This window comes from Homalodisca vitripennis, unplaced genomic scaffold (genome assembly GCF_021130785.1).
Source record: "Homalodisca vitripennis isolate AUS2020 unplaced genomic scaffold, UT_GWSS_2.1 ScUCBcl_942;HRSCAF=3924, whole genome shotgun sequence".
Lineage (NCBI taxonomy): Eukaryota > Metazoa > Arthropoda > Insecta > Hemiptera > Cicadellidae > Homalodisca > Homalodisca vitripennis.
This window is the reverse complement of record NW_025777055.1, coordinates 40331-65370: the sequence shown is the minus strand read 5'-3', so window position 1 is coordinate 65370 and position 25040 is coordinate 40331. Positions and strand designations below refer to the sequence as shown.

At 33.6% G+C, this 25040-nt stretch overlaps 1 protein-coding gene across 1 annotated transcript in view; it reads right to left on the bottom strand.

Moving 5' to 3' along the window:
- LOC124371109 overlaps positions 1-19733 on the bottom strand; it is a gene marked incomplete at its 3' end in the record, with an annotated part of 59429 nt that extends 39696 nt beyond the window's left edge. Inside the window, exons 1-2 of the mRNA XM_046829422.1 lie at positions 19606-19733; positions 10007-10160 (exon numbers count right to left, since the gene is read on the bottom strand). Of these exons, the coding sequence (XP_046685378.1) occupies positions 10007-10137 (131 nt within the window). The remainder of the gene's footprint in view (positions 1-10006; positions 10161-19605) is intronic.
- Between the last annotated feature and the right edge of the window lie 5307 nt (positions 19734-25040).

Sequence of the window (25040 nt, the reverse complement as noted above, 5' to 3'; positions counted from 1 at the left end):
CGAGGGAACTGCAGAGGGTAAGTTAACTGTTAAAGGTAATAATTTAAAATTTTATGTTATTGGGGGATATTTTCGTTTTCTAGCCATTTTCCAAGTTCTTTTCTTTACATAATACTATAGGTTTAGTTATATTTAAACCATTTTCATAAAATATGCAAAACATGCTGTATATATGTAGTGATTTTTAATTCGTAAAAAATAAAATAATTAAAGTACAAAACATAAAATTATAACTTTTAAACATACAAATTTTAAAATTTTGGTGATTGTGTATGGAACTGACGAGCGTATCAAGGGAAGTAACATTATCTAATTTAAAGAGAAAGTAATTAGAAACATTTTGATTGAAAATCGTACTTCTAAAATTAATATTAAAGTCGGGATGCTGGTCGAATACTGGAATGGGCGAGATATATCCAGACATTTGTCTACTTCGTAGTTGATGAGAGAGAAATTCGCTTTATTTGTATTACTAAATGCATTGACTGAAATAACCTACTGATTAAATTATATACACCCAAACGTGTTTTTACTGCTCAATTACTAAAATAACCGCATATGTATGTAACGGTTAAAAAGGCTCAATACTTATTACTGTATTTTTCAATAATTTAAGTGATACAATTGTATCAATACTCAATTTTAATTGTTGTTGTCAATTAATATATTTTATTTGTTATTTATGCTAGTTATCTTTTAACAATTTCACTTTTAGTGGCTGTTATTAAAATATGAGTACAATTGGTTGCATGTAACACTAGCTACCCTCACTGATACCCTTAGATTCACACTCAATTTTGCTCGCATGACAGATGCGTTACGGAAACATTCTTTTTAATGGCAAAACAGGCATTTCCGACATAAATGGTGGTTACGAAAGAAAATTCCACGTATAAATCCATTTTCCACTAATTACATATGACAGTAAAGATGTTTTAGAATTCTGAAGTCGGAAGTGAAACATTTCTATTTGCACTATTTAAATAACTGAAATTTTGCTTGCTTGATCAGTTTCAAAGATTCCAATATTAATGAATTGTTAATAAATAATTTTAGATCAATTGGTTGAATACTGAGGTCTAAGTCCATAGCCCTTTTGCAGTGGACTCTTGTAGTATAGAGACCTTAGAGAGCTGGAACGTTAATATATAACATGTCGTAATTCTTTAATGATTTGTTCCTTAGACTAAGTATATGGTTAGATCTCTGGTGATTTGAAAATAATAAATATATTTAGTATTTATATCTTTTAATTTAACTATAAACTGACAAATCAAATAACAAACCCCAAGGATTAGATCGAATCATAATTTTAAGAGCTAATGCTAGAATCACAAACTAGCAAAGAAGAATCACAAAATGCTAGAAGGGGCATTTTAAAATTATAATAACATTTTGTACTACATGATTTCTATATGGTGGTTTGAAACGGAAAGAGAAGTTTTATGATGTAACATATTTTTAGCTTCCATAATTTATTTTTAGTTATTATTAGTCACATTCTAATACATTTAGCATATAACTTTATAGGGATTATTTTCAATTCTCCTTTTTAAAAGATGTATTGACGATACGTTTTGTCGGCATAGTCGAAATGTAATTCTCCTCATTTAATTAATTTTCTACAATGAAGAATGGTTAAATGATGGTAGCCACTTAACCTATTCTTACAGTTAAGATTCTCCTTAGACCACTAGATACGATTATATCTTAATATATTAAATCTTAATCCTCTAAAGAAATTCTCCATGACTTCTTTTTCACCTCAAACATTATTAATAAGCATAAATGTGAATGAACATGTATATATCAATATTCCGTGCAGGTATTAGAAGCATTTATTAAACTTCAAGTATCAAATTTATTCAATCCACAAAGTAAATTATTTCTAAATTAAGAGATATAGATAGAGTTAATAACATATTGAAATTAGAAGAGGAGTGAACGAAAAATAAAAGTACAATTTTGCTGTGAACAGCACTAAAATTCTATTAATTTGTTTAAATATTACAAATAAACTAATTTTATAAAATTATATATTTATTTGGCATGAATTGTATAGTTTATATAGAGAATCAAACTAATTCGTAAAAATGTAAGTTTTAAATAATGAACATTTACGTTTTTAATAATTCATTTTATATAAGCTAAATTACTGATTACTTTCAAAATTGTATGTAATTTTTATCTACTATTATTAATTTGATCTATATTCTTGATATTTAGAATTGCTATTTATCGTTACAATTTCCATTTTTAATATTTATTTGTATTCCATTTTTATCACTCTTACTTGGTAATGTCTTATCATTACTGCTTATAAAGTATATCTGTATCCGGTAAAAGGGGTTTATATTAATATAGTTTTAAATTAATACAAAACAAATTATTACATTTGTAAATTTATAGTGGCAAGAGAATAATTTACGCTACATCAATACGAGCGCAACATTCAGCGCCGTACGACTGGTGCGCGGCAACATCTCGCCACATTGTCCGGCTGCACGCAGTTGACACAAAGACCCTAGTAGACTAAAAGAACCTCTGAACAGTTTAAAGTAGGTCGTTGTCTCAACGACCCTCTTACTATATTTTATCCATTGAGTTGAAAAATGGGTTGTTGTCGCTACGACCCTTCTTCACATTGCTTATACATTTCTCCATTTTGGTCCGTTGACACAAAGAATGGTTGAGTAAAAGACCTGGTTCTCTCAATATAAGCATTTAATATAATTTAGGGTCGTTGAGACAACGACCCATCTTTTGAAATATTCAACTAAACAGGCAAAAAGTGGCATTGTTGCTACGAACCCAGTTGAGTAATTGACCCTTTTCATTCATTTTACTGGGTCGTTGTCACAACGAACCTATGTAGAAAATCTTAAATATAAAAATGGGGTCGTTGTCTCAACGACCTGTAGACTAAATGACCCTGTCTTATTTGTTATTTTCTCAGAAAGGGTCGTTGAGTCAACGAATAGTAGTGTAAAAGACCCGTCACCGCAATGAACATATTGTTTTTAAAAGGCATTCCAAATAAGCCTGAGATAAGTAATCACCGGGCTATTAGTTAATAAACTTTCTAAAGATCTTTGACCTTAGATAGTAACAAGACTATACATGGCATACATATCATTAGTTTTATACTTGGTTATTACTTGATGTACAAGTCAGTAGGCAATCTTACAAGTAATAAATAAATGAATAAGTTTAAATGAACCCTAAAATTATAATTGGTTTTGTATCTAAATACCTACCTACCTATAGATTTATATGAGCACCAAATGAATTAGAGCAACCCACACCAAAATAGTCCAATGGTGGCTGGTCCAGTTTATTCCCCCCTCTATGTGCCTGTGCTCAACACTGCCATTTTTAGATGTATGAAAATTACTGATCTATCTCAAAATCAGAGAACAGCCAGTGGTCAGCAGCAATGATATGGCAATGACGCCTCAAATGTTATAATTATGACTATTTTAGTGCAGGCTGCTTTAAATGTTAGTGTGATTTTAGTGACTGAAATTGACATTCTTACATTTGAATTTTGAGTTTCCCTCCAGTTTACCTTCCTTTAATTGCAGCGTCTGGTATCTGACGCTGTCTAAACTTGACTCCTGGAATCTGGGAATCATGTTCGTCTGAAGAGATCCAAAGACAGTCAAAGTCAAAGTATCTTTATTACATGATCATTAAGAACAGTAGTTTGTCAGATTTTAATACTAAGTTATTATAATACAATTATAATATAATAGTTGTGAGTTAAAAGTTGGTGTTTAAATGTTGAACGTCATGTGGTTCTGGTATATGCAGATTCCAGAAACTCTTCTATAGTGTAGACAGGTTTCTTAAGCAGAAATTCTCTGCGAGTCCTGCAGTTTGTCACCTGTCAGGTTACAGAGGAAGTTTGGAAGGAGGTTTTTAAATTTTCCCCTACGTATAAAGGTTTTTTCGCAGAAGGCTGTTCTGTGTTGTGGAAGGGCAAGCCTTGGGGCATGGCGTGTGGGGTTGGACGTCCATGTGAGTCTGCAAGTGTAATTTGTCTATGTGTGAGACCACTTCATAGATGTAGAGTACAGTGTAAGTATGCCTAGGGTCTGGTAGTTGTGTCAATTTTTATAGCCAAGTCATTTAATTTGCTGTAGGCAATGACATTTTGTAAATTCTTTAGCTGAGCCATTTCTTAAAAGGAGAGTTGTATTGTCTTACATTATGCAGCTGGTACTGTTATTTTTGATTAAAGCTGGGAGATCGTTAGTCAGCAGAATGAACAGAATGGGTCCCAGTACAGATCCCTGTGGGAGTCCTCTTGTAATTGGTTTAGGGTGTGATCTGAACATGCTAGTGGGGTTAGATGTTGTGTGCTTAATCTCCACAACTTGTGATCTTCCTTTTAGGTAACTGTCAAACCACTTGTTTTCTAAACCTCTTACTCCCAAGGCTACAAGTATTTTGGAAATAAGATTGTGTCCCAAACAGTCGAAGGCCTTACTGTAATCTAGAAATAATGCAGTTACAAATAGTCCTTCTTCTATACTGTCCATTATGGACTCAACCAAGCTTATGATGGCAGATAAAGCTGATTTTCCTATTTGGAAGCCATGTTGACAGCCAGAAATTAGGCCATGTTTAGTAAGATGTCATTAGCATCTTCAATACAATGTTTTAATTTTTGAAAATGTAGAAATTAATAATATGGGTCTATAATTTTTGGGACTAGTTGTTGGCCTCATTTTGTGCTTGGGATATACCTTGGAGATTTTTAGTTTTGTAGGAAATTGGCCTAGGGAAAATGATTTATTTATGGTTGATGTAAGAGGTTGAGTCAATTCTTCTGTGTAATGCTTTACAGTTTTGGAAGAGTAATAATCTGTACCACTGGATGATTTATTTTTTAGGCTGTGTATTACTTGTTTTACTTCTTTAAATGTTGTGGACGTCAGATGAAATGGTTGTATTAAAGGGGGGTTTAGATCCTCTCCTAGTCTGCAATCTCCCAATTGTTGGTTGTTTAGCTGTATCGTCAGTTCTGCTATTTGAGTACCTAAAATAAGAGTTTAGTTGTTTAGCTACCTGAATAGGGTTGAATACCACTGCATTGTTAATATTTAGCTTAGGAAAGGTTTTACTAGGTTGTTTAGCATTTATTAGGTCCCATACAGCTTTGGAATTGTTGTCAGATGTCATTATTTTCCGGGCATTTTCAATTTGTTGTAGTGCTTTTAGTTTATTGTCGTACATCTTTTTTATATTTACCATAGTTTCTCTGTCTTGCGCCTTTCCAGTTATTTCATAGGTGTTTAGAGCTCTTAAGTAGACAGCTTTCATCTCGGCTGATTCTTGGTCATAATAGTGAATTGGTTTACTCTTACTTTTATTTTTCCTTTGAGAACAAGCGATGTCAAGGGCAGTTCGCAGTACTCCTAATATTAAATGCTAACTCTGCATCTTCAGCATTGTGGACAATATCCCAGTTTTTAATGGAAAGCAGTGACTTGAGCCGGTCGAGGTTTCTCCTTCCCATTTGTCGCCATAGAGTTTGTGTACTAGTATAATTTTTACTACAGTCCACACTGCACATTTGAGCTGTATGATCTGATAGTCCAGTTTGTAAAATTGTTGCACTAATGTCACGTTCTGGAATATTGGTGCATATACAGTCAATTGAAGTGCTTGTATCAGGTGTAATGCGAGTTGGTGGTAAAGGGAGCTTTCTTATGTTTTGTGTTGCTAGCTCGTTGTCAAGCATTATGTGGTCAGGGTGGTTGGGTTTTAGTCCATCAATATTTATGTCTCCTATCATAATAAACAACTTATTATGTGCTTGAGTATGTTCCAGGATGTGTGATAGAATTTCCAAGCTAGTTTGAATGTTTACCCCAGGAGGGCAGGACATCTAGAAGGTAAAGATGCTTCCCTCTGATTGTTATATGAGCCATTGCAGCCTCGAGTAGTTTTTCTTCACAGTAGTTTATGTCAATAGCTTCTATACTGTTTATTAAGCTGTCCTAACAATAAATAGCAACTCCCCCCAGTTTATGTTATTTTCTGCAATATCCAGCTATGAGAGTGTATCCTTGAAGTTTTGTGTTTTCAATATCACTTTGCTTGAGACCGTTTTTTGTTAAGACTAAGAGGCTGGGACAGTAGATGGTTCAGCCAGTTTATTTTTGAAATTAGACCTCTTATCTTTTGATGGTATATTGTTAGGTTGTTACTTTTCTCTGCTGAGTGTTGCCTAAAATACAGTTTGTTTCTATTGACTCATAGCATTATGAAATGTTGCTACTGCATGCTTCTGTCTTTCCTTTTGATGTCACTGAAGGTGTGATTGAAGAATTGAGAGTCCTTTCATCTTTTTGTGATTTGTTTTGTCGTCTCCCACAATAATTATAGTGCTTTGTCATGTGGTCAATGAAGAAGCTTAAGTTTTTGTCAAAAAATGCTTCATTGCTTACACTTTTATCCTCACTATAGCGTTTAGAGGATGGGATTTGTTTCTTTTGTTTATTGTTGTCCTTCCTGGTTCATTTTGTGTTGGGCCTGGTTCAGAGTTAGAGTGGCAGACCTTTGTATCCATTAGTTTTGCTATTTGCAATGAAACACTGAAGAAGTTTGTTGTCTTCTTTTTGTCAACTAGCATGGTATTGTCAAAAATAGGGAAGGGAGGTTTTTTGTTATGTTTTTTAGTTGGAGTTTGGCTGATTCTCCCAGTTAATATCTTATTGAGTTTGTTGGTCGGGATTTTAGAATATGGACAGTTATCTCCGCCAAGATAGAGGGTATGGTTTTGTTGGTGAGTATTTTCAAGAGTAAAGTTATCTTTTTTGTTGAAGTGGTTAATGTGTTCTTCACTTTTTCCTTTTACACTGATTACATTTGTGTTCTAATAGCGCTATACATTAGTTAGGAGAGATGTGAGATAGGCTTTTGTTTTGTCTTCTCATTTATGAATTTTTTGCAAAATTTCATCATAGTTTAATTTGAGTTTGGTGAGGAGGTTGGTGATGTTTTTCTTCAAGATTAATTTTAGTTGTCCTAATGTTTAATAGTTTGGTCGTTAGTTTTATAACTTTAGAATTTAGAAGAGACACTTTTTTATTTAGAGATATGTTTTGACCTTTAATATTGGTTTTTTTTTATTATCAGCCTGTATTACTAATTCTTCTTTAAATATTTGTTAATGAGTTAAGTTATCTTTTAGGAATCTAATTTTGTCTTCCAAATCAGAACATTTTTTAACAAGGTCTTGAATTCAGTTTTCATTAGATGACAGTTTTTCTTCCATTTCAAGTTCATATGTTGATTTGGCTACTTTCAAGTAGTGTAAATGTTTATTTAAAAAGTGTTTCTTCCATAAGTGTAGAAATTGGTTGTTTAATACTCTGTTTCATTGCACTTGTCATTAATAGTATTTTTGAGTTTAGTGTTTTCCAGAAGTAGAGAGAGCATTTTCCGGAATTGCTACGGAAGTCTCAAGTCAGTTTCCTCAAAAGAGTGGTAATTGTTAGTTTTTTCTAACACCTGTCCTATGTTATTTGGTGTGCAACTGATTGCTGAGAAGTTGTCATTTGTTAAGATGTTCAGGTTATGAGAGCTAACGTCACTGTCACACAAGCATTGATTGGGGTTCAGATATTTTTCTGCTTCATCCAGTGCTTTATTGGAGTTTTTATTTCTAAAATGATCTGTTTTCGGTAGCCCAAATACTTTAATGTTTTTCTGTGTAAGAATATACATGTATTTCATTACGGATTGTACTGTCAAAGGTTCCAAAAAACGATATATGGTTTTTTGTAGGTTTGTACCTGCCACCCTCTTCCACTTTATCAATTATCCCTGGCCAGTGAGAGTATCCTCTGACCTAGGCAAAGACTTTATCGCCTATTACAAATTTAATCATTTTGGTTGTAGCAATTCCAATGTTTTTTCAGTTAACTGTGTATTTTTTATTTTTCTGCAAAGTTTGGCTTTTCTCTATGTTAGTATGTTATAAATAACAATTTAAAATGCAATAAATAATAACAACAGCAAATAATTTAAAACTGAATAAATAAATAAAAATTGAGCAATAAACAAGTAAACAATCTATAATCAAATAAATAAATTAAAATTTTTTCACATATAACTTTTATAACATTTTAATTATAAAAAGTTCACTTCCTATGGTTAAGACACCAGATAAAAATAACTCAGTTCACAAAACCATGTTATTTTATTCCAAAGTCAGATTGATGTAAGCAAAAATATTGTGTCACTGGAGAGATTTGAACCTGGTACCTCAAAAACTGAAGCCTGACCATTTATCAACTGAGCTATGTTGACTTAAGATAACTGATAAGATTAGTTTCACTTGGCCACCAGCAGCTGCTTTACAGGTAGATAATGTATCATTAAGGAAAGTCCAGTCCTATTTCCTCAAAGTCACAATATCAAAATCAGCTGATATCGAAAAAGTGTAAAAGTTTTGTTTTGAGCTTCTTTGTAATTGACTTTCTTTGGATCTCTTCAGACCAACATGAAACCAGAGTTCAGGAGTCAAATCTGAGACAGCGTCATATACCAGAAACTGCAATAAAAGGAAGTTGAAATGGAACTAAACTCAAAATTCAATTGAATCAACCCTTCCCACCATAGCTATGTTATTCTTACATTACTGGTAACTAAGACTCGATGATAGCTCCTAACCAGTCGTCTAGTTGAGTTTAAATTATTGAGAATAGGACCAGCATGAGAATACAGAGTCAAACCTCATTACCTATTTGTTTAAAGTTTGATATTGACAACTGTTGATTCGAAATGATAACAGGATTTTGGACATTTACTGTCAGTACATTTTGCAAAAAGAATTATGTTTTAAGTATTGAAATCCACCTTATTCTTCAGGTGTTAAAAATCCCTAATTTATAAACATGAACAATAAACTAAAAAACTAAAAAGTTGGGCAATGAATAGCCACTAAATAAAATGAAATAATACATGATTAGCAGGGTTATTCAATTTCAAATCAACCAATAACAAAATAATTTTGGATCTTGACACCTCACACTTTAATGAATTTTTTGTATTGGAATTGTACTTAACAAGACTAGTTATGGTTTTTTGAGTGACAAGCTTTTAAAAATCCACAAAAAGAAGTTTTTGGTTATTTTTTAGTATTTTATAAACAATGCAGCTAAAAATCTATTAAAGCTAAGGGGTGCTTAAACTTGTGGAATTCTTTTCAATTTGAAATGCTCTCTATTTGATATACTACATGACTATGCTTTGAATTCTTTTGTATCCTCACAGTTTGAAAATCTCAAAATACTTTCCTTCAATTAAAAATAAGTTAATACACTATATAACTGACACTAACTATGTAGATACAAAATTTCAGAATAGGAGGACATTTAATGGGTTCTAATTAAAAAATATTTTGCTACTGGAGTACACACCGGTTTGGTTTGAACTACCATTGCTATGCACATTAGGTAAGGTAGTTACTGTGTTCTGCAATCACTTAGGTGTGAAATTATCTCCCTTAGCCAGTTAATGTTTTACATCTAATTTGGTTAATAATTTTGAATTTAAGCTTCAAAGCTTTTATTGTAATAGGCTACTTTTTTGTATACATCTTTTTGTACTACTTTTTTGTTTTATTGTTTTCTCTTACAGAAAACTATTAAATTAATTAAAAACCCTTTATATTCATCACAATTATTAAGGTTTTAGACATCTGAAGAAGAGGGTAGATTTAAATCCTTGAAACATAGCGTTTTTTTTAATCCTTTCCTTTTTATAATATATATAGATGGCAATGTCCAAAATCCTATTGTCGATTCCAATTGTTGATTCCTTTCCATACTGGCCTCCAAGAGACTGCATAATATCACTAATTATGTTATAATTAAATATAATCCAATATGTGATGAATACAAGTCAACTTTACAAATCCAAATTTTTACAATAAATTAACGAGTGAAAATTTACATATTGTACAGACATTCCAAAAATAACTTCTTACCAATTATTTTCTAATCCATTAATAGGAACATTATCTACAGTTTCTTGATGATTTAAAGTTGCTTGATTATTGAATTCAACCACTAGGACAGCTTGGGAGTCAGATGTGTCAGTCGTGTCTTCAAAATCCATCTGCCACTTCCCCTAGAACCGATCTGTAATTGGACAAAACATAATGTAAAACATCACATCATGAGGCTCTTAGAAGTGTGCCAGACCAGAACATCCCCTACATCTGTTCCAACTTTTGCAAACCCGACATCTTGTAAAGTGCTTATTATCAACGCTGTTTAGATTTTTATTCTTATTGCCACATTTATACAGGTTTTATTGTGAATTTAAAAAGCCAACATAATGGATATTTTATTTCACAACAGTATTAAAATGTACAATATTTTTAAAAGGAAAGTGAAAAGGTAATGCTTAACAGCTCCAACAGAATGAGGTGCTCAACTTAATGGTTAACCACCAACAAAAGCGTTTTATTAAAACATTTCAAATATTAAATGGAATAACTGCTGTAATAAGTAGAAGGGGGTCATCCTATTCAGCATACTAATGAAAAGGAAGAGAATGCAATAAACTTTCCATAAGTATAATAAACTATATTTAAAAACACACATTAAAAAATAAACAAATTCATCTTGTTAGCTTTTATAATTCACAAAAATGAATTCAACCATTTAAAAACAAATATTACTAGAAGAATCATGTTTAAACCAAGGTAAAGGCTTATCCTTATCACTGGCGATGATATCATTGGATTACACTGTTGGCAACATTTGAAAGATATTTAAGTCTACTGGTATTTTCAATACACTAATAAGATTATTTGGAAATAATATAACAATTCAAGTTAAATTCTGACGGATTTTGAGAAATGTTGTATCATTAGTTTTGAGAATACAGTATACATATGTTATTCATTTATTGTTATTAGTCAAAATCTTCCAATACTCAATCAATTTGGTAATGATAAATTAAAACTGTGCCATTTCATAACTGTACACAGTATTATAATTTTAATTGTCACTAGGCCACTATACTTAATCAAATTGAGAAAATGTTCACCAAATTCAACTCTTGAGTTGGCAGCAACTTTACTGTGGTGGTGAGCCACGTTTTAGCATTTGTACATTTTTAGACTCAAATTAATTTTTAAAAATCAAGATTAATGTTTCTTGCATTATGTATAATTTTTTTCTAAGGAAGATGTAGAAAAAAAAAATATTAGGTAGATAAAAAATTAACGTTTTGGTAACACTAGATTATATATATATATATATATATATATATATAAAACAATATTTACATATAATAACAACTACAATAAGGGAAGACCAATATCTGAAAAACCTCTTCATTCAAAGATATTAAAATTTGTAAGTAAACCAACATCTACAGAATTATATATACACTTTATTTGGTTTCCAAATTAAATTAACACATCTAGAACAGTCACGGTTAGTTAGAACATTAAGCAAACTAGATGGCCGCTCTTAAAGTCCAAGTGTTACTTTGTAACTCGACTTTAATCAGATCAATCCAAACATTTGTTCAAGTATCATCAGCGTAAACATTGGGTATGTTACAAATTTACTTGATTAAAGTTTTAGAGGCCTTTTTAGGTACCCTCTACACCACAGCGACAGTGTGAATGTTAAGCGCTGGGAGCAGGGGTGAGTATGTGGTACGATGACACTGTCAATGCGTTGAGGGTTTAATGTCAACATGGATCATATTGTCCCATCGTTGTATATCTCCATCCTTATTCCTCGTGTATAAAACCTTAACTTATGTCTATCAGTAGATCACTCATTCATCATTCTAGTTTTGAAGTTTTTTTTTGACACTATAGTTTTTATTACAATATCTAATTAGTTTGATACGAAAGCAACTAGTACTTCAGTTTATATTTGGGATAAAATAAATGAACATGAAATATCCTGTTGTATTGGTAATTAGTCACGTTATTTAAACATGACATGGAATAATTTCTGATTGTAGCATTTCTGTCTGGAGGGAGAGGGGTAACGAACAAGTTGATGGTAGTAAGAAGCGGTAAGAGTATTTTAACTAGGGCACCAGCCCTGGCTGTGGTAGTACTGTATGTAAGATGAATTAGGTGACAACATATCTAGTAATCAACCATCTAATCGGGTCTCCAAACCTTTATATTCATGGGTCAAAATGAAATATCTTTGGAGCCAGGCAGTCCTAGAACTTTCATGTGTATTTCATTGAAAGACAATGTGGTAATAAGTATGTATACTAACTACCAAGAACTGTAAGTTCTATAGTAACTGAGACAATGTACAGTTTCTAGAGAAAGCTGCCAAAAGATAAAATAGAATAGTATTCATATTCAATGAAATTAATATTCTTTACAGTTGCTGACAAAACATTAGTTACAATTTTATATTGAGCTTTTAAATGATTTATTGTGTATGTGAGAGTTTTATGCGGTTGTTTTTGTCCAACAATGGTCCAATATTACCAAAACAAATTGTAGGTGTTAAAATAATAAAAAAATTGCCCTATAATTAAAGATATGACACATTATACACATTGTAAATGGCTATACCATAGGAAATAAATTACCTATTGCTATTTTTTCCTACTTTATTGAAATATTATTCTAGCATGCCTATTAATTGTGATTGACAATAACAAATTTTGCCTGTAGAAAAGAGAGAAGGCATATTGAATTTAAAGATACACTGGTTACAGATGGGGAGTGTGTTGTAAATGACCAAGTGTTATGTCTGGACAACTTAGAATGTATTGATCCCATGAAATTGATTCAGGCTTGCTTTCTTCATGACCTGTAGAAACTTGAACAGGCTGTGGTTAACATTCTTTTATTCTGTGCTACTACAAGGAGGTATCATGATATCATGTTGTTTCTGTTTTTGCCAATTACAAGCCTAGCCTCTAAACCGACTCTCATTTGCCTTGACCTAGTTCTCCTCATAGTCACCAGGTAAATACAATCAATTAGTTTTGATGGTTCATGAGTTTTCTTCTTTACTACCCTCTTTAAACATAACCTACTACTCATCTAATAGCCTTGATATACTTATCCTTGCTGTTCATTTGCACAATGTAACAAGTTCATCTGTAATTTTTATCTTAACCCCAATCATAATAACGAACTTGATATTAACAATAAAAATGTTTGTCCAATGTGTCACTATTTTTACAGTGAGACGATAACATGTGAAGATGGTTTCACTCATACTGTGCAAAGTTATCATATACAGAATATTCTCGCTTGTTAAATGCTCGGACAAATGAGTACCACAAGTGGGTCAGCAGGGATGATGACTTTATTAGTGCTAATAATCAACCTTTAAACATATTAATAAGTTATCAGAACTAACAAGCAAGATATCTGGCCTCCCCGCTAAAGTCGATACTCCTATCCCCTTCTTACCGAGGTGGATGAGATGAAAACTCAGGTCAATAATCTCAATGGCAACTTAACGTCACTCAACAAGAGACTGAGAGACCAAGAAACCAAAGTTAAACAGTTGGAAAGCTAAGACGCTGACATTGTGAAATCAAATAACTGAAGAGACAATTGCATGCACACCAAGCCTAAAACATCATGGTCTATAATCGTGATATTTAAAATGAAAAGAAACACAATGTTGATCTTATTGCCAAACGTTTTCCTAACTATCTAACCTGATTTTAATCCTGCTGGAATCAAGGCCTTCCGGGTTCGTAAAAAGACACCTCTAAACCTAGACCTTTGAGTCATTATGAATAGTGTAACTGATGTTCCAATAATCACCCAACACTTTAATCAAGAGGAAGTGGCATGAGTGGATGAGTGTTTTTCTATAATAAAGATATTTAGATATATGACTTCAAGTGAGCAGGATTTCCTGTGATCACTGAAGTCCCAGCTGCAAGAGTGTGCGTCACAAGGTGAGAAGATTTTACCATTAAGTATAAAAACAATGTTCCTTACCTCACTTCACTAGGAAATTCAAAAAACGAGTAAGCAATGATGACCCACCTCAGCAACTTTTATGTTTCTTTCTAAACACTAATCGATTGAAAAGTAAGCTCGAAACCTGAGCTAAATCAGTAGCAACTTATGACATTATTACCCTTGTTGAAACCAACTTAATCTCAGATATCAATGATTCTGAATTGGCTTCACTGATTTCTGTGTATTTCGATATGACCACTCATTCATGATTAGTGATTAGTAATGGCAACACACTATTAGTATAGCTGTGTGAGATACTATTCCCTGTAGTAAATTAAGTTCTGCTGTGAATAATGTGCAATGTGTCTTAGTCTTATATAAAGTTCCCTGCCTCAAACTTTTCCTCGGTAATGCCTACCTTTCACTTAACTGTTCATCATCTGGTTATTCTAACATTTGTAATGCCCATACCATTCAGCCCAGCTGTTACTGAAATAACAGTTTTGCTAGTAACATGTTATCCTGGTAATAAGTTACCACTAAATAACCTGTTACTGACATTAATACTTCCCATCTGTAATGGCCACAAGTACATGTTTTATTTGTGTCACAAGGCGTCAGACACATTTATCCTTCAAAGTAGTCAAAAGTAAGTAGGTAAATATGACACTGTTTTATTTGATACATTTTACAAATACACATGACCTAGATAGTTTTTATTCATCATAAAATTATTACTTTAAGGAATAAAAACAGCCAAACTGTACTGTAATAGGTTAATAAGGTCCGGACCCGATTTGATTAATAAAAAATACGGATAATTGGAATTTTTTCAAAAAAGTCTCTTTAGGAAAATACTTACAAACAAAACACAATGGAGAACATACAGTGGAGTCCCGCTAATCCGAACACGTGTAATCCGAACATCGGTTAATCCGAACAGGTCCAGGAGGAATTATTTATAACGATAAGGAATAGTTATAGGAACTAATTACTTAAAAAATGAAAATGGGTGCATCATTTCGTACATAAACAAAGAAAACTTTAATTAAATAGACATATAGTATTTTATTAAGACAAATTGTGTACGGTACAGTACATAAATAATGAAGTTAAATACGTACCAAATTGACACTTATAGGTTAAGTATGATTTAAATTACGGTATTAAGAAGTGAAATAAAACAAAAATTGGACGTACAGTACTGATATTATTATTGAGTACAATATTAATTGTTAAAAGACATAAATTCAGTTATTGTCTTCTGTCGCATTGAAGAGAGTCTATTGGATGACGCGTAGTTTCGCCATCGTGTCATAAACATGATATAGGAAAGTGTAGCAGTAGCCTGTTGCTCTAAGTATCGTAGTGCAAGGTTAAGCGCTGCTGCACCGTCTGCGTGTGGCACCAACCCTCCTTTATCACCCAGGTTCTCGTCGTCCCGTAGCGCGTGGACCCGTACTATATCCAGTACGCTCACATTGCTTAACAATAGAACTCTCACACTAAATACGGTAAATATGCTTATTATTCGCAAACACGTTTATTTGTCAGAAGAAATACAATGCAACAGTCAGAAAACATGTTTTAATAAACAATGTTGATAATTCTATAACAAAATAGACCCATTCTCAAGTTTAAAAACCGTATTTTTCTGTAATTCTGGCTAATCCGAACAATCACATAATCCGAATAGGGCTCGGTCCCAATTAGGTCGGATTAACGGGACTCTACTGTATATGGTATTTATTATGAAAAAATATCAATGAAAATGTTTACATTACATATTATTGACAAACAATACACTAAATGACAGTAAAATTCTTTATATTTTTGTACATAACGATTCTATGCCACCAAGTCTCACATTCATTTGATAGTGAGCAGTTGCAGATGGTCACACTCTGGTTGCCGCTCCATCCATTTAAGCTAGGTGTCTAGGCCTGTGAATGCGTCACTTGCAGTCAGCCCCTTCTCTGGTTTGGAAATGAAGTTCTCGTCTTCCGGTTACAGGGTCATCACTTCCTGCTGTCACAACAATTTGTACGAGTTTATCAACATTGAGAATGTAGAATCCAGAATCTGTTGAATCACGTAACAGCCACTCGTCTACTTCCTCTGTACTGAACTCAGAACATCTAGGAATGTTTATGATGAAATCTTTGATTTCTTCAACTGTAAATTCATCATTTTTCTCTTCACTCTTCTTTTTGGCGCTGTTTTTCTGTAGATACTCCTTAGTTGAAATTTCTCTCAATTTTTTCCGAGCCCTCCTTAATGCTGTCACCCTAACCATATTGTGCGCCTCCACCACCATATACGAGCAATATTTTTAATTAATTTTTTTGTAATGAGACACAATGCCTTCTTTATCTTCATTCTCTAACAGTTTTCTAATCAATTGCCTCCTGTAATGATGTTTCATTATTTCGATAATCGACTGGTCCACTGACTGTATGAAACACGTTACATTTGGTGGCAAAAACATTGCTCAAAATCGTCCCACTTTCTAGAAGGTTTTCAGTGCGGTGGATGAATGCATTATCAAGAAGTAACGTCACCTTGCTGCCTTCTCCTCCTAATGCCTTTCGATGTACTTTAATTTCAGGTATGAATACTTCATCAAACCAATATGTAAATAAAGCAGAAGTCATCCATGACTTTTTCAGTTTTTGAAGATCGTGAAAAGTTTTTTTTTTTAAGATTTTCTAATGCCCTGGGATTTTTTTATATTTTTTATCATGAGTAGCAGTAATCTGTGATTTCCTGTTGAGTTAGCACAATTACGGTTTTAGTCACACAATCTTTGCTGTGACCAGAAGCATTTGATTCTCTTTTGGAAGCCAATATGGTTTTTGGCAAGGCTTTCCAATTTAGGCGTTTCATCTGTGTTGCATAAAAACTCAGGGTCATAAGAAGCTGATTCAATTTCAAAAGTTTCAATTAAGTTTTCAGCAGATTTAGGGCCTGCTGAAAATTTCTCTCCACTTAAATCCAACTCCCTGATCCTGTGTCTGGCTTTAAAATTTTATAGCTACCCATTACTTGCTGCAAATGAACCCACAGTGTTCTTTTTCTCTGCAAAAAGCATGGCTTTTTTCACAAATAATCGGGCCTGAAAGAGGTTCCCCAATGTTGGCTAATGCATGAACCATTTAAACACAGCCTTTTCCACTTATTTATTCTCTGCTGTTTTGATAGACTTCCTCGATGAACTTCCATCTTCATTCTCGAGGACAGATTCAAAGTTTAAATGGAGGATTGATTTGTTTTAAATGTCCAATATTATTGTTGTTGGGTCATTCCGTATGAAATCAATACATTACAATAAAAAAAATTTACTTGATCTCCTCAGAATTTCATGAAATTTGGTAGGAAGATAGTCGTAACATAGATTAGGGGAATTGCCAACCCCCCCACCGCACCACAAATATTTCAAATGGTTTCAAAGTTATGGCTATGTAAAGTTTTTCAAAATCTACCAAAAAACCAAAACCAACATATTTTGAAATCACCATAGCTTTTCTCCTAATCAAGCTAGAGAGGTGGGAGTGGGGTTATTTTACTCAGTTATAAATGTTCTTTCTTATTATGTGCAGTAAAACGTACTTTGTCACAACTTTATTTTTGAAAATTCAATTTCAAAATAGTATCATAAAAATGACACACTGCCTCTACACCAATATCTTGTTTATAATAGCATAAGTCCTACTTCAGTTGCTTATAATTAATAGGCCTATTAGTTTTTCTCATTTTTACATTGATTAGCACATCCATCTGAGTAATCACAAATTTTTTTGACACAGACTTGAAGAATCATCTAGATCAGTCTCCTGAGTATTATTTACGAGTGTCTCCTTACATTGTCAAACAAAGTGTATTATAAAATCAAAACAATTTTCAACTAAAAAACATTATTTTGTAAATAACTAAACTGCTGTCTGAGGGGCAAACCTCTTTTAAGTATTCAAAATATAATTACGTTAATCATCATCATTGAAATTAAGTTAAGTAAGGACACAAAGTATGACATTTTTACAAAAACTTGTAAACACCCTTTCTTACATTATTATCTAACTATGAACCCATTAACCTCCTATTTTGAAAATCGCTTAACAAAAATATAAACTATTTAGAGAAAATATTTGTAAATTGTCAAAAATGCATATTTGAGAAAATTAAAATTTTGAATTTGATTACAAAAATTTTGTTGTGCATGACAAAGTTATGTTGTGTTGTACATAAAAAGTAGGGGCATATAAACCTGAATAAAATGACACCACTCCCATCTCTCTAGCTCAATTAGGAGTACAGTTATGGTGAATTCAAAATATGTTTTCGGTGGAATTTGAGAAACTTTATATAGCCATAACTTTGAAACTGTTGGAAATATTTGGGGGAAAATTGGTAACTTTCCTAATATATATGAGGGCTACCTTCATACCAAATTTCATCAAATCCTGGTCATATTTATATCCTGTGTTAATGTGATATGGAATGACCCTGTTCCCACTTTGTACTCCTCGGCTAAATGTTTACCCAAGACACCTTTGTCCAACTGTTCGATAATTTTAATTTTATTGGCCAACAATAATACTACACGTTTCCTCTTAAAACACATCGTAGAACTGCACACGATTATCAATACACTACGGAACATATATTATTAATTTTGAATCAATATATTAATTCACCCTACAGCTGGTTGAAGAAGCACTGGCTGACTGTAGTAAGTGACAGTAGCAGAGTGGAGAAGCAGAGCGAGTCATTCCTCCCCATCCCCCCCCCACCATCTGCTATCACTATACACTAAGTTGGCATTTAGAAAGATCAACAACTGCATGCGACTCTTATATATTCATTACTCAAAGAACAATGTGACAATGTACCTTTAAAAACATGATTTAAAATATTTTTCAATCTCATTCGGATAATTGGGGTTCTACTGTTATGTAATTTGGTTTATATAGTTATATCGAGGATCGTTATTCATGAATACTAATTTGAATGTTGGCCACTGATTAGGATACACTGCAACCTTAATATGCCTAAAAGTTTTTGAAAACATATGGAAATCAAACATTTACAAAAAGGGATTATTGTACCTCACTACAGGAGGTGAGTCAATTTACGTTGTATATAACTATTAAGCATACGAACACAATTGCAACATTTCAAAAACTGGATTGTGGGGAACAGACTAACTCCCAGAGCTGCAGGGCCATACATAAGCCTTATCTGAGGTTTCACCACCCTACACAAGTGGAATTTTCACCCTTGAAGGGTACGTTTTTTTATAGTTTTGAAAGCCTTTCCTGACTTATGTAATAAATATTGCTATCCTAGTCACTCTACAAAAAATATTTTAGTACTTTCTATAAAAAAATCCACAAAAAATGGGAAGTGGTTTCTCATAAACTGGTATCAACATTTAACATACTACAAAATCACTAGCTTCTAAGTGGATAAAAAGCTGTATTAAGTCTAATGTTCTTAAAAAAAAACTGTACAATATTAATGTTTTGTATCATAAATTGACTTTATCGTGAGTTCAGGGTTAGCCTATAGAGACAAGAGCTGAATAATACTTCTGTATTAGAAACATATACTGGAGAGCAAGAAATTAAAAAATGTAGAAAACACTTCAACGTACTTACGTTAGTTTATAATTAAATTGTACTTCTATTTTTCTTCAAGAAACCCTTAATCAAATGCCAACCAAATAAATCCAACGAGTACCTAACCTAACTACAGCTGAATGAAATGAAAGAACAAACTGGGACATTGTGATTCAAGTCCACAGATTGCGAAATATGAAGCAAAGGCCAAGGAATGAATTAATGTCAATTGCAAACCAATATAAATATATAACAAGTATGGCTAAAAATCAGTTAGTTCCTACTTATCTCGCGTCATGAATCTAAATATTCTCTCTGCAATACATTTATATATCTACCAAATCCTACTATATGAAAAGGAAAATATAGACAGTTTCCCCACTTGACAAGAAAACACATTAGTACAATATTATGGGTAAAAATTAAATTTTTGTTCATTATAGATTATATGTTATAATTAAGTATTTTGACGTGACAACGTATTAAATTAGGTTGCGGCTCGGAGTCTCTCATGAAAAAGTGTAACGCCCGGTAACGTTACGATGCCCGTCCAGTGGGTCCGCCGCACGGGATAAAGCAGATAACTATGTTTATTCGTGAAAATGTGGAGTGCTTAGATTCGTCATTTACAACAACTACAACAATAAAGGTAAATAATTGTACACTGATATTTCATTATCGTAAACTATGATTGATTGATTAATTGTTAGATTGACACAAAAGTTGAGAAACTGAGTTTATAGGTTATGTCATACTATTGACAAATGTTGATAGTGTTAAGTAAATTATTAGTTTAAATCACTCTGCAATCAATCGTAATTCAGTCGATTGAGAAGAAACAGCGCGTATTGCTAGTCAAACATTTAAAATAACAAATTATAACCTCTAACCTGTCATAACAATGCGACCAAACAAACGAACTAAACCGACCAATCACCGCGCGCGGAGTTAGAATTTAACTGTGTTTAGCAAGAATTTCAAATTCCAATTTTAGTAAATGTTTTATTCAACTTTACCATTTACAATAACAAATTTTAATTAATTTAAAATTGTGTACAATGTTTTAGTAAACAAAATATATTTCTATAGTTAAAATTTGTGCAATTCTTATTTTCATTCAATTCCTTGTTCCTATTGTGCAATTTAATAATATTCATATCAATAAATATTCTACCGAGAAAAAGACGTTGTCACGTAAAATCTTCGCCCGTAAAACCGACTTTACAGGCAACCATAATGTTTTTTATTTCAATTGTACTAGATTATTATATGAGGCCCACATTTGAAATCTACAGACTGGTGTTAGTTGGTTTACATTCATAACAGCCAGCCAAACATGTCATCTATTTGCTAAACTTGTGATAATACGCAATATAAAGATACCACTTTACAGTTTGTTACATATCTTGTCCATATGGCGGTAATATTATTGATGGGCACCACAGTCACACTGAAGAAGTCCGGGTATACGTTGTGACAAGTTGTTGTAGTTGTTGGTGGGACACAACAGGGACAACAGATTTCGCTATTATTAAGCAGTCCCAAGATTTTCCACTCTCCTCATCAATCACACATACACAAGTTACAGATAAACACAGTTAAGAAGACGCTGTCACCAATCGTCGCTGATTTGGGGGAGGGAACAATTCAAGATTCAAGGTTTTTATTGTTGTAGACTGTACAGCATAACAATGTGTAATGTATTGAATTACAATAATAATTATTATACATATTATAAATTGTTACTGGCAAGTTAAAGCCACAGCCAAAGACCAACTGTATGATCGTATGATGCTGTGACGTCATATGGGGTGATCAGTTTGAATAAATGCCATTGGCTGTTCTCATCACGCCACCAGATCATACCACCACTACCACTTCCAGTGTCCTGCCCTTGTCTCTCTCTCAGTTACCCTCCAACCTTAACCGAGCACAGTCGATGATGTAAACTAATTCAGTCTTTTATTCCGATTCCCCGTAACCCGTACACAACAATTGGCGACGAGGTATTAATGCGATCCCGCGAGTGCAATGCAACCTGTTCGATTGTGCGTAAATAATTTCTCCGAAAATTATAGTGGGAGGAAGTGTGTCTGTAGTTTGGCGTCACGTGGACTCAAAATCGGTACATTTTGATGTTGGAAGACAAGGTCGTAAATTGGAACATTTCGTCTTTATTTAGTGAAACAGTAAAAATGGCGGGAATTATTGGCGGAATCGGTGACTTCGACAAGAGTGCAGAAACTTGGAATTCGTATGTTGAACGATTTGAATTATTCGTTGACTGTAACAGTATTAGTGACGACAAAAAGGTTAGTACGTTACTAACAGTCGTGGGTGTGAAAACGTACAGTTTGTTACGAGATTTATGTACGCCGGAAAAACCTTCAGTGAAAAAGTTCGATGAATTAGTGAAGTTAATTCAGGACCATTTGTACCCGAAGCCATCATTAATAGCTGAAAGGTACAAGTTCAGCAAAAGAAATCAGCAGGAAGGAGAATCAGTCGCAGAGTACATCGCCAGCCTCAAGAAGTTGTCTGCATACTGCGAGTTTGGCGCATCCCTCAACGACTATCTCAGAGACAGACTGGTGAGCGGCATCAGGAGTGAGTCGACCAAGCAGAGGCTGTTGGGAGAGACCACCCTAACCTTCGACCAGGCTGTGAAAATCGTCTGCTCAGTGGAAGCGGCGGAGAAGAATGCGGCGGCATTGACAGTGAACGGCGGCAGCCGGGTCCAGCGGATGGCAGCGCATCACCACCCACATGTGAGAGTCGGCGGCAGCGGTGGCAGCGCGAGCTACAACGCAAGGCACGAAGTCAAGGTGCAGTGTACGTGCTGTGGGCAGTGTGGTCACTATAGGAAGCAGTGCAAATTGTTTGGTGTTGTGTGTCACAAATGTGGTAAAAGAAATCACATATCTAAGGTATGTCGATCTACTGAAATTAGTAAGTTACCAGACAATCAGCTTTCGAAAGTTAAGAAAGGTATATCTTATCAGTCTAATTTTCAAACCAAGAAAAACAAAGATTATAAGAAACATAATTTTGTAAATGATAGTTCAGAACTGTCAGATTCAAATAATTCTAAGAATTATGTTCAGAGTGATGAAAATCTTGAGAGTTATGTCGAGGACATACAGAATTTATTTAAAGTAAGGTAGAAAAAGAACTACAACGCTTAGTTGACGAACAAGTGTTAATTCCAGTAAGCAGCTCGGAATGGGGAACGCCCATTGTACCAGTATTAAAAAAGAACGGTGAAATTAGGCTATGTGGAGACTTTAAAGTTACTCTAAATCAGTATCTAGAAGTAGACAAGTACCCTATACCTAGAATAGAAGATTTATTTGCAAATTTACAGCATAGAGAACGTTTCTCTAAAATAGATCGTAGTCAAGCCTATATGCAATTAAAGTTAGACAGTGAGTCACAAAAATTATGTACAATTAGCACGCATAAGGGTCTTTTCTCATATTGTAGAATGCCTTATGGAATCTCATCAGCCCCAGGCATATTTCAAAGAGTTATTGAACAATCTTTGCATAATTTAGAAGGCATATCAGTGTTCATGGATGATATTCTTATCACCGCACCTAATAACGAAACTCATGTAAGTAGGTTGCAAGAGGTTTGTAAACGCCTGAGTGAAAAAGGATTTACCGTAAAGAAAGATAAATGTACGTTCTTTGTAGACAAAATCGAGTATCTTGGTTTTAGTATCGATAAAGATGGACTGCATACCTCTGAATCTAAAATTAAAGCTATAAATCAAGCACCTGTACCTAAATCTGTCACTCAAGTCAAAGCTTTTATTGGCTTGGTAAATTATTATGGAAAGTTTATCAATAATTTGTCAACAATCTTGAGTCCGTTGTACAACTTGTTAAAAAAGGACGTGACATTTGATTTTGATGAAAAATTGTCTCAAATCATTTAGCCATGTCAAGGATGTTTTGACTAAAGCACCAGTTTTGGCGCATTATGATTCAAAGTTGCCTGTAAAACTAGCAGTAGAAGCAAGGTCGACAGGGCTGGGCTGCGTACTTAGTATCATAAACCCCTGAAGGCGTTGAGAAACCTATTGCATACCACTCTCGTACTTTATCACCAGCAGAATGTCAATATTCACAAATAGATAAGGAAGCTTTAGCAGTAGTATATGGAGTAAGGAAATTTCATCAATATTTGTATGGCCGAAAATTCACATTGTGTACTGATCACCCCATATGATCACAAACCTTTAATTAGCATATTTGGACCGAAAAAGGGTTTACCTGTTTTCGCAGCAAGCCGATTACAAAGATACGCATTATTTTTAAGTGGATACAATTTTGATGTACAGTATGTAAGGTCAGAAAAGCATGGTAACGCAGACGCATTATCACGCTTACCATTAAGCACTAAACACGTTTTAAATAATAACAATGAACCAAGGTGGAAAGGTACCTATTTACACTGTATCGCTGAAAGTTCAGTACCTTTAACTTTTGAAGATGTAAAAGCTGAAACCCAAAATGATCCTATTATAAAACAAATACATAACTATGTGATGTACGGATGGCCAAATTTTTTGTCAGGAGAGAATAGGGAATTGTTACCTTATTTCCAAAGGAAGGACGAGCTAACAGTTGAGCATGGCATTGTTATGTGGGGATATAAAATTGTTGTTCCTAACAAGTTGCGTAGCTACGTATTAAATGAGTTACACGCGAGTCACTTGGGAATTGTAAAAATGAAGTCAGTAGCAAGATCCTATATTTGGTGGCCAAATATAGATGAAAACATTGAAAGCCTAGCGAACAATTGCTCTTCCTGTCTTATGGAACGTTCTAGTCCTAGTAAGAGTAATCTACATGTTTGGCACTATCCATCTATGCCATGGGAAAGATTGCATATTGATTACTTGGGTCCTTTCAAAGATAAGACCTACTTGGTAGTAATTGATGCTTACACTAAGTGGTTGGAAGTATTTGAAGTAGGCTCTACTTCAGCTAAGCTAGCTATGAACTATTTTCTAGATTTGGATTACCTGTCACTATCCATAGTGATAATGGACCACCATTTACCTCAGTTGAATTTAAAAATTTCATGCAACTTAATGGTATAAGACATACATTTTCACCAGCTTATCATCCTCAGTCTAATGGTCAGGCTGAGAACTCAGTTAAGTATGCTAAACGTAAAATAAGATTGGCTTTTCAAGAAAATATTGATACTAAAGTAGCCTTGAATAGGATGTTATTTGATTACAGAAACTCCGTTCATAGTACTACTAACGAGACACCTGCCAAATTAATGTTCAATAGACCACTAAGATGCAGGCTAGATTTACTCAGACCTAATGTAGCCAGAACTGTGCAATTAAAACAGGACAAACAAAAAGAATATTTTGGCGGTAGAAAAACGAGAATTATATTTCCTAATCAATCTGTATTAGTGAGAGATTATCGCTCTAAAGACAAATGGATAGA